General features: G+C 40.3%; 1 protein-coding gene across 1 annotated transcript in view; it reads left to right on the forward strand.

Annotated features, from left to right (window-relative positions):
• LAMA3 (laminin subunit alpha 3) overlaps positions 1-13,140 on the forward strand; it is a 268,808-nt gene that overhangs the window by 127,761 nt on the left and 127,907 nt on the right. The window contains exons 18-23 of the mRNA XM_063597229.1: positions 660-759; positions 4,115-4,271; positions 6,516-6,639; positions 8,686-8,828; positions 10,959-11,056; positions 11,571-11,724. Of these exons, the coding sequence (XP_063453299.1) occupies positions 660-759; positions 4,115-4,271; positions 6,516-6,639; positions 8,686-8,828; positions 10,959-11,056; positions 11,571-11,724 (776 nt within the window). The remainder of the gene's footprint in view (positions 1-659; positions 760-4,114; positions 4,272-6,515; positions 6,640-8,685; positions 8,829-10,958; positions 11,057-11,570; positions 11,725-13,140) is intronic.

Raw genomic sequence — 13,140 nt, forward strand, 5'->3', positions numbered from 1 at the left:
TACATTGAAACTAGTAAATTGCAAGTGGGGCTGTTTCTACTTCTCTTCTACCAGCACACTGTGGGTTTAATGATAAGAAACAATAACTGGGATGGGAGGGCATCTGTTAGTTTTATAAATAACATCAATATTTAGTAATTTTAAAGATATATTTTATATTATCAAAAATGCTAACATCAGATTTTTAGAGACAGTGTTGTGTTAAATAATGAAATTGCAGGACAGTTGCCCCGCAAGGCTACTCTTGAATCTCTCGTTCGGCCCCTGGTTATCACATGCTCTTTAGAACAGCACTGTTTCTGAAGCGCGTTTACTCCTGGGCTGCTGTCGTCTTTGCATTGGACAACAGCATTTGAGCTGGCCTATAGTAGCCGCCTCCAACTTAGAAGCAGACCTTTGGAAAGACACACCATTTTAATTTTGTTTTTGTTTTGGTTTTGGTTTTGGTTTTTGTGGTTGAATCTGATTTCCAAGCGCGGACACACCATTTTAGTTTGGGAGTTTCCAAGATTTCAAACACTTGCCAGACAGATGTGGCAGAGGAAAGAAGGCAGGCACTGTGTCACTGGGATGGTCAGTTTTCCTTTCTTGTAGAGCAGGGGAGGCGCTCAGTGTGGAGATGGTTTAAGGTATAACTGCTGCTGTTTCCTGGCTTTCAGGGTGTCAGTGTGACATTGGTGGGGCATTGTCCTCCATGTGCAGTGGGCCCTCGGGAGTGTGCCAGTGCCGAGAGCATGTCGTGGGAAAGGTGTGCCAGCGGTGAGTCTTCGGGAGGCTTCTTCCCATGTTCAGGGTGTGAAAGATGGTCTTAGACATTCCTGCCTGTGCTACAGCTCTGGAGAAGAGAGAAGCAGCCCTAAAGATCGAGGTCAGGGGAAGCTGTCCTATGTCAATTGAAATCTGGACATTTGTGTGTGAGTTGTTTAAAACAGGAGATTACTTTGCCCATAAAGCCTGTTCTACTGTGTAGACCATGAAGTACTTTCGCTTGAAAATTCCCACAGGTACAAAAACCAGGTGGGCAAGACGAGAGCTGGAAGCATGAAGTGGGTTCTCAGGGCTCAACTTCCATGTGCAAGTTGGAGCAGGAGGAGCCCACAGATAGGCCCGCTCCAGGGAGAGAGGGAATAAGAGGGGGTGGTGCCACACACCCAGTTGCCTGGGCCAATAAGAAAGGGAATAAGAGGGGGCAGTGCGACATACCCAGGTGCTTGGGTCAATAAGAGAAGGCATAAGAGGGAGTGCCACCACACACCCAGGTGCCTGGGCTAATAAGGTTCAGTTCCTGTTTCCCTCTTGGGACCCAGGAGTGAGGAAGTAGAGAGGCCAAAGTTGTTCCCCAGGGTTGCGGTGGGGGTAGAGGGTAAGAAAACTTTGGAAGTGGGGAAGAAGTACTTTGTCTCATGCAGAAGCAGGTGACAATGAACTATAGGAGCGAGGGAATGAGGTGGAGATTGAGACTGGGGAACTATAGGAACTGTGGTATTGTTCCATCTCTTAAGCCATTATATTTTACCATTTATAAATGTTTTGAAACCTTGATGTTTCATCCATGATTTTTCCTCTGTGAAGGGAAAAAAAGTAACTTCTGAATCTCAGGTCCCTTCACTACTTGCATTAGTAACAGATTTATAAAGAAATTTTTTATGTCGTGGAGGTAAATTGTATTTAGCAAGGTGATTCTCTCCTTTCCTTCAATGTTTCCAACATTTGAATTCTAAAAGTCAGAGCAGGCTCGGAGTGATGTCCCAGTTGGGACAATTGCTTGAGGCCAGGAGTTTAAGACCAGCCTGAGCAACATAGTGAGACCCGATCCCTATAAAAAAAAAAATACAACAATTAGGCAGGCACTGTGGCACGTGCCTGTAGTCCTAGCTGCTCAGAAGGCTGAGGCAGGAGGATAGCTTGAGCCCAGGAGTTTGAGGTTGCGGTGAGCTATGATTGCATCACTGCACTACAGCCTGAGTGACAGAGCAAGACCTTGTCTTTAATAAAAACAAAAAAAGTCAGAGTAACCCAGCCGCACTTTCCCTCAGTTGGGGGCTTGGAGTAAAAGATCTGTGAAGAAGGCATGTCTGTAGGTTTGTTTTCCTGAAGACCATTGAGCCTCCCCATGGGCCAGGGGAGCTTTGTAAATGCCTGCATAAAACGTTTTCCTGGCTCGCGCCTGTAATCCCAGTACTTTGGGGGGCTGAGGTGGGCGGATCACCTGAAGTCAGGAGTTCAAGACCAGCCTGGCCAACATGGTGATACACTGTCTCTACTAAAAATACAAAAAATTAGCCAGGCATGGTGGCGCACACCTGTAATCCCAGCTACTCCGGAGGCTGAGGCAGGAGAATTGCTTGAACCTGGGAGGCAGAGGTTGCAGTGAGCCAAGATAGTGCCCCTGCACTCCAGCCTGGGTGACAGAGTGAGACTCCGTCTTAAAAAAATAAAAAAAGTTTTCCACCTGTGTTTCATCTTGCTCCACCCTGGTGTTGATAAAATGAGCTTCTCCGCTACTTAACCAGCAAACATTTTTCCTTCTTCCAACTATGTAGGTGATTGACTGATTTTCAGCATAAAATAATGCAATCAAATAGGAATTAAGTTACCCAGCCTGAGGCAAGAATATTAACTTTTTACATGATACATGCACACATACATATATCTTCAAGTTTAGAGCGTGTCCTTGGATTTAGTGGTAAATTATAACTGAAATAAAGGCTAGCAAACCAACAGTGTGGATGCCGGAGCACCTTGTCTCCAACATGACAATCTTGCATCCTTTTGTACTAAATTCCCCCACATGTTTGCTCTGGTTTTATCAGAGAATTTTTAGGTTTTCTGACAAGTGTAGAAAGAATTCACGTTTGCTTTATTTTCTGAATAATTCTTGTGGTGATAAATGTAATACATGTCCAGTGAACAAATTTTAATAAATTCATCAAAGTAAAAAGGCAAAGAAAAATCTTCATTTCTCTACCCAGAGATAACCCCTTTTTAATATTTTTGGTGTATTTTTTCTAGATCTTGTCTATGAATTAAAAATTAGCATTCTATTTTTTCATATAATTCACATTCATTACTTCACATCATATCGTAAATATTTCCTATTATCATTAGCCTTCACATTTTAAATGGTTATGTAATTTTTTAATAATTTATCTCATAATTGTACACTTATGTTGTTTCCAGGTCTTCACTGTTTTAAACATTCTTTTATGTTAATTCTTTGACTATCTAAAAAATCTTTCTTTAGAACAGATTCCTGGAAGTAGAATTACTGGGTCAATATGTGTGAACATTTTTAAGGATCTTTGTAAATTGCTTCCAGAAAAGTTGTAAGCATTCCTAATTCTATTTGCAGTATAGGAGCATGGCCTTTTATTTCCTTAAACAAATTCATCTTTATGGCATTAATCCCACTAACTGCTATTAGCTTGTGACTGGATTGGCGAAGTGTCTTTTTTTTTTTTTTTTGAGAACTTTAAGTAGATTGTTAAATGCCGCACAATGTTGGAATATTTTGGATACTTCTCTGTGCCTACCACAGCTGAGCTCTTGAAAAGAATTCATTAATAGGCATATAGTTTAAGAGAAAACAAGGCATAGAAGAGTCATTCTAATGATTAAAAAATACATATCAAGAAAATATATCTAACTTGTAAATTTAGCATATGAAATATTTTATGTCATGTTCATCATTATACCTATGGTCCTTAGCAAGAGTGCCTGGCACATAGCTATTAATATTTATGTAATGAGTGAATGAATATATAAATGAATGAGTGATTAAATAAATAAACAGTAAATAACCTAATTTGACTTTGCTAAATTGTTGGCAACTATTTAGAACATACTAAAGGATGCTACCACTATGGCTTGTGCTAAACGATTTTCTCATCTTAATGCTTGGAATTAATAGGCGTTGAGTGTGTTTTATGTGAATGTTTATGTGAATTAAAGCAATAATTTGGAGAAAGAGCAGGAGATCTTTCTCATTTGTCCTTTATTTAATGTACTCTGTCAATGTGGTGGAGTTCTTTCATAGTAACTATTGTGATTAAAAGATGTTCAGATGATCTATGGACCTAACCTCCTGTATGTGTTTACTTTTTATTTATGAAAGGCCTGAAAACAACTACTATTTCCCAGATTTGCATCATATGAAGTATGAGATTGAAGACGGCAGCACACCTAATGGGAGAGACCTTCGATTTGGATTTGATCCGCTGGCATTTCCTGAGTTTAGCTGGAGAGGATATGCCCAAATGACCTCAGTACAGGTACGCAACCCGAAGAGAGCAGCTTCGTGGCTGAGTAGCTCAGATACTTCCCCACACCAGTCTCAGTGAGCCCCCTGAAAGGTGACCTGTCCCCAGAACTGATTCCATGATTCTTTTTCTCTATATTATGGGTTGGCATTGGAGTTTAGGTTAAACCTGGGGTTTGGGGTAGGGCTGTATATTAACTGATAAGCATATGTGTGGATTACATAGTTCATTGTTACTTTAATTTGATTACCAAATCAGAAAATTAAGAGATTAAAGAAAAATAGTGTTTATCTCTGGAGACTTTTTATAGAAGAGGGAAGTTTCCTAAATGACGTTAGGCTGTACTAGAATGTGAGGGACAGTTTTCTTTAAAGCCATTTGTGGAAAACAAAAATGAGTTGGCTTAAGTAATTCCAGTAAAGCTAGTGTTCCTAATTTTTGGCTGATGCTTTTTTTAAACTTTGAATTGCTATGTACGTGGAAACTAAGATAAATAATGAATGTTAGTTAAGTGCTATTTCATTTTTCTTTTCCATATTTCTCTTTCCTTCATTCTTCTCTACTGCATCCATCTTGGCTTTGTATTAGAATGAGTAGGGGAATTTATACATTCTTTGTTTACCTTTAGAACTTATACGTCTTGCTACTTATAACTAAAAAATTCTGTATAGCCATTGAGTAACTTTGTCCTCAGAATTTGTCTTTGAGTTGGTTTCTTCAAGCTGTTTCTCAGTGGGGAAATTCAGAATATGAGAGGTAAATTAACGATCATGGTAACACAGTCTTTTTCATTAGCGCATCCGAGACTGCTGCTTGCTGTTGCTACCTCAGTCAGCCTGTAGAGAAGCTGGGACAGGGCCACAGTACTCTCGGACCCCTTCCCCTCATTGATTCTAATGCTGTTTTTCACCTGGCCAAAGTCCCCCATCCAAGCGGCCTTTCTGAAATGGTACCTAGGATCTTAAGACACTTCACTCTTTGCCCCCACTCCCCAAATACAGCTATTTAATTTCTTTAGTTCCCTGACATTACTTCATTATTCAGAAAACAAGCAGTAAATTCCATTGAGTCATAATAAGATGTGAATGACTGACAACCCAATCAAAGTGTATACCTTCTCACAGGTGCTTACAGTTTCACAGAATAGCTGGTGGACACAAAGGAATTCATCTCTAATGACGCATTTTCTGAGAAAGTTATTTTGGTCAGAGGACCTTGGTGGTGTCCCCAGAATCACCACTTACTTTACTCTGCTCCTAATAGATTTTTGCATATTTGTTTTCCATCTGAAACTAACACTTAAAGATGAATTCAGACAAATTGTGAGGATCAGCAGGAGTTCCTCAGTGTGGGTCACCTGTAGCTCCTGCTTTCAGAGCAAGTGATTCTACACAAAGTCAGTCTTCATTGTCACCAATATCTCGCTTAACAAATATCCCCTTCCTTTTAAACAAAGAAGTTGGGGGAAATGCTAAAAGAACCACTGATTTGGGAATTTCCAAGTTTCATGAAGTTTCCTTGGGCCACAGCCCAATCTGGACATGCAGTCAGTGGTTCAGAATTAAAATAGTCTACTCTTTCCTTCAAGGGTCCAGGCTCCACAATGTTTACAGAATATTGTGTGAGCCCAGGCCCTGGAGACCAACAGAACCCCTCCTCTAGGTTGAAAAGCCACCATTTCTTTGCATAAGGAATTGAGATAAAACATCATAAAACTTAATAGGCATATTTTAGTTACACCCAGATGTTACCACTATTGTATTTGGAGTCTTTAACCTTTCTTTGGCCACCGTTGGTTTCTGTGACCATTTAGACTTTATGTATGTGAAGCGGACTCTGAAGCAGTCTCTCTTTGGTGGTGTGAAATAATACCCTCTCCTTTCCTTCTCTTCTGCCTTTTTATTTTTCCTAGCCAGTGGTGGTTGCTCCGTCACTGTGGCTTTCTTAAACTAGCCCATCTAATACTCCGCTCTGTCTGCCTGATTACAAAAAGGTCAAAAGAGGATCTCAGTTGCTGAGGGAGTGCGTTTTCACTGTAATTTTGATTGTAAGTGATTTTAATTCGTTGTTAGGTTTGCCTATTTCCATCTTTCACAAGTTACTCGGTGCTCATTGACTGAGTGTGAGTGTGTGTGTGTGTATGTGTGTACATTACAAGTCCAGTAGTGACACTTGAATAGAATAAAGTCACTGTTTGGCTAGCATGTCTTTTAACCAATTTTTTTCTATGCTTTATGGCCTTTCGGTATTTTTCAGAATGATGTAAGAATAACATTGAATGTAGGGAAGTCAAGTGGCTCCTTGTTTCGTGTTATTCTGAGATACGTTAACCCTGGAACTGAAGCAGTATCTGGCCATATAACTATTTATCCATCCTGGGGTAAGGCACGTAGGTAAAATTTCAAGCCTCTTTTCAATTAAGAAATAAATAATGAAACACTTTCTCTGATTTTCACAAACTTAATCACCCTTAGAAAATGTCAAGCCTGGCTCATGGTCTGGTTAGACGGTTCTCTAGGAGCCCTGTCGTTTGTTACCTTGCATTCTCTAAACAATCACTTAAGTTTTGCTACTGAATTTGTCCTTAACTGTCATTTTAAAAATCGATATAACAACCTATGTACCTTGGCTGAACCCCATGGGTTATGATGTCTTCACTGAGCAGAGCTCATTTATAACTCATTCACAGTGACGTGGCTGTCACTTTTTTGGTGTTATTTGAGAGATTTTGGCCCGCTGCCCTAAATTCTTCCATTGTTTCAAACCAACCAAATAGTCAGAGGAGAAATGGGTGAGGATGGGAATTTTTCCTATGAATGCTGTAAAGCATGAAGCCCACATGAGCTCCAGGAGGGAGCTGCAAACCTGACTCAGGGATGAGGAATTCCTGAGGGCAGAGGGACAAGAGAAGAGAGCACAGCCTCGCCCCAGGCAGAGAGAAGGCCCGCAGGTCTGTTCTTCAAGGTATTAGGGCTTCTACCTGTCCTGGAAACAGATTCCAAGAAGCATTTGGAATTTTATAAGGACACAAAATGTTACCAATGGAAATCTAATTTAGGATCAAAATGTACGCCATCTTTGTTAAGCATCCACGGTTCATTCGGAATGGGGGAAGAAATGATGTCATTTCCGAGTTGTGTCAACCCAACTTGCGTGGCTGGAGGTTGATTAACTCATTGAATGAACTAGCAGGCTTACTTCATTGTTCACAGAGTAATTTAGCACCCATTGCCTCACATCATAAGAACTTTGCAAACTGAGGAGAGTTGAAGAGAAAACAGAGCTGAGAGGTTTAGTAAATTGCCAGCCACAGCTGGATGTTTGTAGACAAAGTCTTCAGATTCCAAACTCTTAACAGGCCCCTCGCCTCCTGCGTGACAATAACAGCAGCAGTTTGTTCTCTGTTAACTCAAATAGTTGGAATACATTTTGCTTCGTTTCCTTGTCCTCCGGGACACCTTTCCCTTAAGTCTGAGTTGGGAGCCCTAGTTATGTTATGTCCCATGGTAACTGGTGCCTCCTCCCAAATACCACTGTCCAAACTGTACCACATTCTCCTGTCTTCTAGTCCTTATTCCTCTCCGGTCCTCACCAGCAGGGAGCAAAGGCCATGCTTACTGTGTTTACTGCCTTGTCACCAGAACTTAGTTCCAAGCCTGGCACATAGTAGGCCCCCATCAATGTTTGTAGAACAAGAGTGAACCCAAAGATTTGGAGAAGATAATTCTTTGAAAGAAAAAGTCTCAATTGAACTTAGACGCAATAGTTTATTTCTTTCTGAACCTCTTGCAGAAGGTCCTCTCTTTGTTTAATGCAGAATAAAACATATTTTTTCCTGAAAACAAATAAACGGAAGTGTAAAACTTTTTCTTATGCATGTTCATTAATAAAAATTAAAACTTTAAAATCACATATGCTGTAGTCCCAGCTACTTGGGAGGCTGAAGTGGGAGGATTGCTGGAGCTCAGGAGTTTGAGGCTGTCATGAGCTATGATGGCACCTGTGAATAACCACTGCACTCCAGCCTGGGCAACATAGTGAGACCCTGGCTTTAAAAAAAACTCACATATAAACAAGAAAGGAAAAAATAATTTAGTAGCTAATGTAATATATTGAATACTTACTATATGCAAGGAACTTTCCTAAACTGTTTACAAGTATTAATATACTTATTTAATAAGTTAAACAATTATTCATAATCTCAGTGTAGATAGCCATTGGTGATGTCTTATCAGTATCTTTCTAGCCTATTTTATACATATGTATTTGCATAGTACAATTTTTAAAGATAAGATCAGTAAATCTGATCAGTACATATCATCTTAAACTTTTTGAGATGTAAACTGAATGTTCAAAACTGAATATCTAAAATCATAACACTGACTGATAGAAAAATGCCTTAAGCAGTTCTTTGTATTTCTGATAGGTGCTGCTCAAAGCAAAGAGATCATCTTCCTGCCGAGTAAGGAGCCAGCCTTTGTCACCGTCCCTGGAAATGGTTTTGCAGACCCATTTTCAATCACACCAGGAATATGGGTTGCTTGTATTAAGGCAGAAGGAGTCCTTCTGGTAAGACTTAGTTCTGAATGGAGAGCTCTTGCGGGATTCTTCCTACCTCAGAAGTGGTTCCATCCAAGACTACAATCCACAGCGACCATAAAATATCACAATCATTGGTGGTTTTAGACACAGGAACAATTCAGCCCCAACCTAAGGAAACTGTGGTGACATTCGCCCTCAAATGACATAGGAATCAACTTGAAGTATCTTTTGTATCCTTTCAGCTAGCTTCTCTTGGACAAAAAAAATAAAAAATAAAAAGGTCTCCTAAAGACTCTTAATTATCAGAACAAATGCGAAGCCTTCATGAGTATGTGGCTTCACCCTTCCAAAGCTTGTATGTTATTTTCCAGCATGAGTCAGAAGTATAGACTTTAGCACTCATTGCCTCACATCATAAGAACTAGCAGCTTCACCTGGTTATTATCTACACTGTCTGGAGATTGTGTAGAACCAAGGAAGAAGAACCTAGAAGACAAGCAGATATGAATTTCAGTAAAGTTCTTGGGGGTGGAAAGAGAAGCAAGAGGCTATGGGAGCCACTGCTTCTCCATGACACTCTTTCTGCTTTCTTCTGTGTTAAACCTAAAGCAGGTTTATTCTCACCAAACAGATTGCCTACAACAGAGAACTCTTTGTTCAGGAAAGGCTTTGTCTGCAAACACCTAATAGAATAGCCAGAGAAGCCATGGGGAGTTGGAAGGATGAAACCTGTTCTCTGAGACAGCCCTCTTTGCTATGTGCTTTAAGGCCTGCTTTGCTTCATGGCAAGGTCTTTTCAAAATACAGTCCTTGGGAAAAGCTTGGTTTCATGCTCTTAAGTCGAAAACATAAAGCTTTTCCTTCAGGCACAACCCTGTTTATTGGCCATGTTAGCAAATCTTAGGAAAGTCGCTTAATTCCAATCCTGTCTCTTCCAGTCCTGCCAGTTGCTTCTTCCATACAACAGGGACAATACTTATCTTAATAGGTCCTTCCAAATTGGGATCTTACAAGGATAACATGAGGGATTGTTCTTTCCATTCAAGACGGCAAAGGAACATCAGAAGGTCTCTGCTCTTCTTGCATCTTCTTAGTAGGAAGCTTTATTGCTTAAAGAAAAAAAGTTCAAGAATGTTTCACAGATGGTAGAAATGAGGCAGAGGAAAATTCCATTGATACTAGTAACAGGTACAAAGTTGGACTCACGGAAAGTAGAAGTTCATTATAAAAGTTACTGTTTAGGCATGGAAGATGCCTAATGACATTATCATTAGGCATCATAAGGGTGCCTATTATCAACCTTTACTATTCTAGTATCTGTGAGACTATAAAGTCATGAGGAGAGAGGAGATATGGTCCCAAACTCAGCAAACTTACTAGTAGAACAGTAACCCTTTTAAAATTTAAACCTACTGAGTCCCCTCAGCCACAATCTCTTACTTTTCCCCTCCTATACATTTCTGTCTGAGGAGAGAAAAAGCCTTGTGGTCTGTGTATGAGCTCTTTGCCCTCCCCTCTTCCCTCTGCAGATATGCGCTGCTGTCAGGACGGCTAGGGGCTGTCAATCACTCACCTCCCAGAAGCCTGCAGCTCTGCTCTTTCCTGAAGAGCTGCTTAGCTGAATTTACGTTGTGGGCTTTGTTTGGCACACTCAGTGGAACATGTTCTTCCTCTCGTTTCTTGGGACAGGCAGTAGGCCAGTTCCATTCTGTGAATCACCAAGATCACAAGGCATTGCTTTTTATACCGTGCCAGTTGAGCGTTACTCGGGTGTGGGAGTAGAAAGTGATCCACATTCAGTGTTCTGTACTGCTGAAGGCAACCAGCATTTCCACAGAACATTTCATCAGTTGACAATTTATTATCTTTGTTAATTTGTGAATTTATAAACAACCAAGGAGAGACAGTAAAATCTCTCTTGAAACTTGAAGAATAAAACTGTTCACACTGACAAGTTTCTCTCTGATACATAAAGAATCTTTGATGAGTGGTTCTTTGTGTTTTGGTGAGTCGGGATGAAGAACAAAGCAGTTGATATGGAGAGTTTAGCGACTTCACCTGGTTATTATTGATTTAACTAGTATGTTTGATTATTTTCTATCCAAAGTAGGGCTACCATCAAAATGAATGATTCTCCTTTTGGTCTTTATTTTCTAGGATTACCTTGTGCTGCTCCCCAGGGACTACTATGAAGCCTCTGTACTGCAGCTGCCAGTCACAGAACCATGTGCCTACGCAGGACCTCCCCAAGAAAAGTCAGTATGGGGCAGAAGGTGCAGCCGCATCATTGGGGTCCTCTAGATTAGGAGCCTTTAATGCAAGCTTTCGTGAGGTGTCTCAGGATCACAACGACAGCATGATGCTCTGGATAATTAGTTGTTATCTTCCTCTATGTCTTACTTGTGTTCTTCAAGTAAGATTCACAAAGCACTTTGCACACCATAGCTGGCTTAGGAGTGGCTACCACCCTCCAGCATGTGGGAATGTTGATGCATGCCCAAGTCAATGCCCTCAAGGTCAGTCATGCATCTTGTGGGAGGAAGAGCTTAAAATAGAAGCCAGGTTTGTGGACCTTTGTTTCTTCTCTTCCCCATGCAGATGAAAATTTATTGCTTAATTCTTGTAGTAGACACTTAATAAGAGTTTATTGAAGAATGATGAATGAATGAGTGAACTGAATGACTGAGAGTCTTTGGGGATGTACTTTGATATTCCGTTTGATGTTCTCAGTTGTAACTATTGATTCCGTTGTTGTTGCTGTTGTTGAAGTTGCTTACTCTACCAGCATTTGCCAGTGACCAGATTCCCCTGTACCCTGGCTTGTGAGGCCAGACACTTCCTGCTTGATGGGGAGCCAAGACCCGTGGCAGTGAGGCAGCCCACACCTGCACACCCTGTCATGGTGGACCTCAGTGGGAGAGAGGTGGGCCAGCCTTTTATTTATTATCAAAGTTATTACTACCTCCCCATCTGTATCTGCTAAAAATACTTGGCCACAGTTGCTTCTCAAATTCAGGGGAACCTGGAAGAATTTCTCAGAGGTGTTTATCAACATTTGCTGAACTATCTGATTTAGGGTGGGGCTGGATGGTACGCTACATGGAGCCATGTTCAGGTTGTTCTTTGAGCACTTTCTAGACATGGCAGGGGATGTGGGCAGCTATAGAATCCTTTCTTTTTGGTTATCTGGACTTAGAAGGGGGCATCCTGTTCTACATGATTCAGGGTAAGATTTCTCTTAAAAGACAGATGAGACTCAATCTAGTAAGCGTCCAGAAATGACACAGCTTACCCTAAAAGGATACCACACTCACTGACTGTTCAACCCCTTAGGCTAAGCAATTTGTAGCAGCTGAATTCCTTGAGCTCAGAATCCGGAACTTCTACATCCCCTGGCACCTACCTCATGGCTTGGAGGACAGGTTACTACAGGTCTTGGTGTTACTTTTCTTCCAGGAGTTCTTCGAACTTCAGAACGAAATTTAAGATCATACTGATTTCAGATTCGAGTTAGAGCTATAGGATATCAACCATAACAATAAGAATACACAACACTTCAAAATGAAGACACTGAAAAAAACTTCCTCCACTATATTTTTATTCTTTGCACTCTGTAACATTCTCTGTTTTGTCCTTTTGAGGAAAATATTCATTTGGGGGATTAAATTTCTGGGATGAAAATATATGTGGAGTTAATTGTAACTGAACTTTTAGATGTGTACATTTTTGTAAACTACATTTCTAACATTTTGAAGGTAGCAGTTAAAGGTTTTTAAGTATATTTCTTAAGTAAAGTCTTCATTTTATTTGAATTTTCATGCTACGAAATAATATTTACTTGTAACAAGTAAAACAATATAGATATGCATAAAAAACCTAAATGATCTTCCCTCTACTTCATTCTAATACTAAGTTTGCTGTATCCCTCCCTACACATGCTATGTGTGTATACACAACAATACACACATACATGTATATAGGTGTACATACATACATATATACATAAAATGCACATACACGTACATATACAGATATGTGTATGTGTGTGTGTATTTGTGTGTGTGTGTTCCCTAGACAACAGGAGGTACAGTTGAGAAGGGGCAATCACCAGGAAGTGATGCTGATGACTCATCTAGGAGGTTCTAACCTCTGATTTAACCCAGAGCTATAGCACAGAGCTAGTCAGCAGGACCTCAAGGCTCTTTTACAATACAGAAATATTTTATTTCACTATCTCTGGTCTAGAAATTATCCAGCTTATTGATTCAGTTTAATTTATACTTTTAAAACTTTCCAATTGGCTCTTTATCATATTTACTTTTTCTTGTCTTTTCTGCCA

This window comes from Pan paniscus, chromosome 17 (genome assembly GCF_029289425.2).
Source record: "Pan paniscus chromosome 17, NHGRI_mPanPan1-v2.0_pri, whole genome shotgun sequence".
Lineage (NCBI taxonomy): Eukaryota > Metazoa > Chordata > Mammalia > Primates > Hominidae > Pan > Pan paniscus.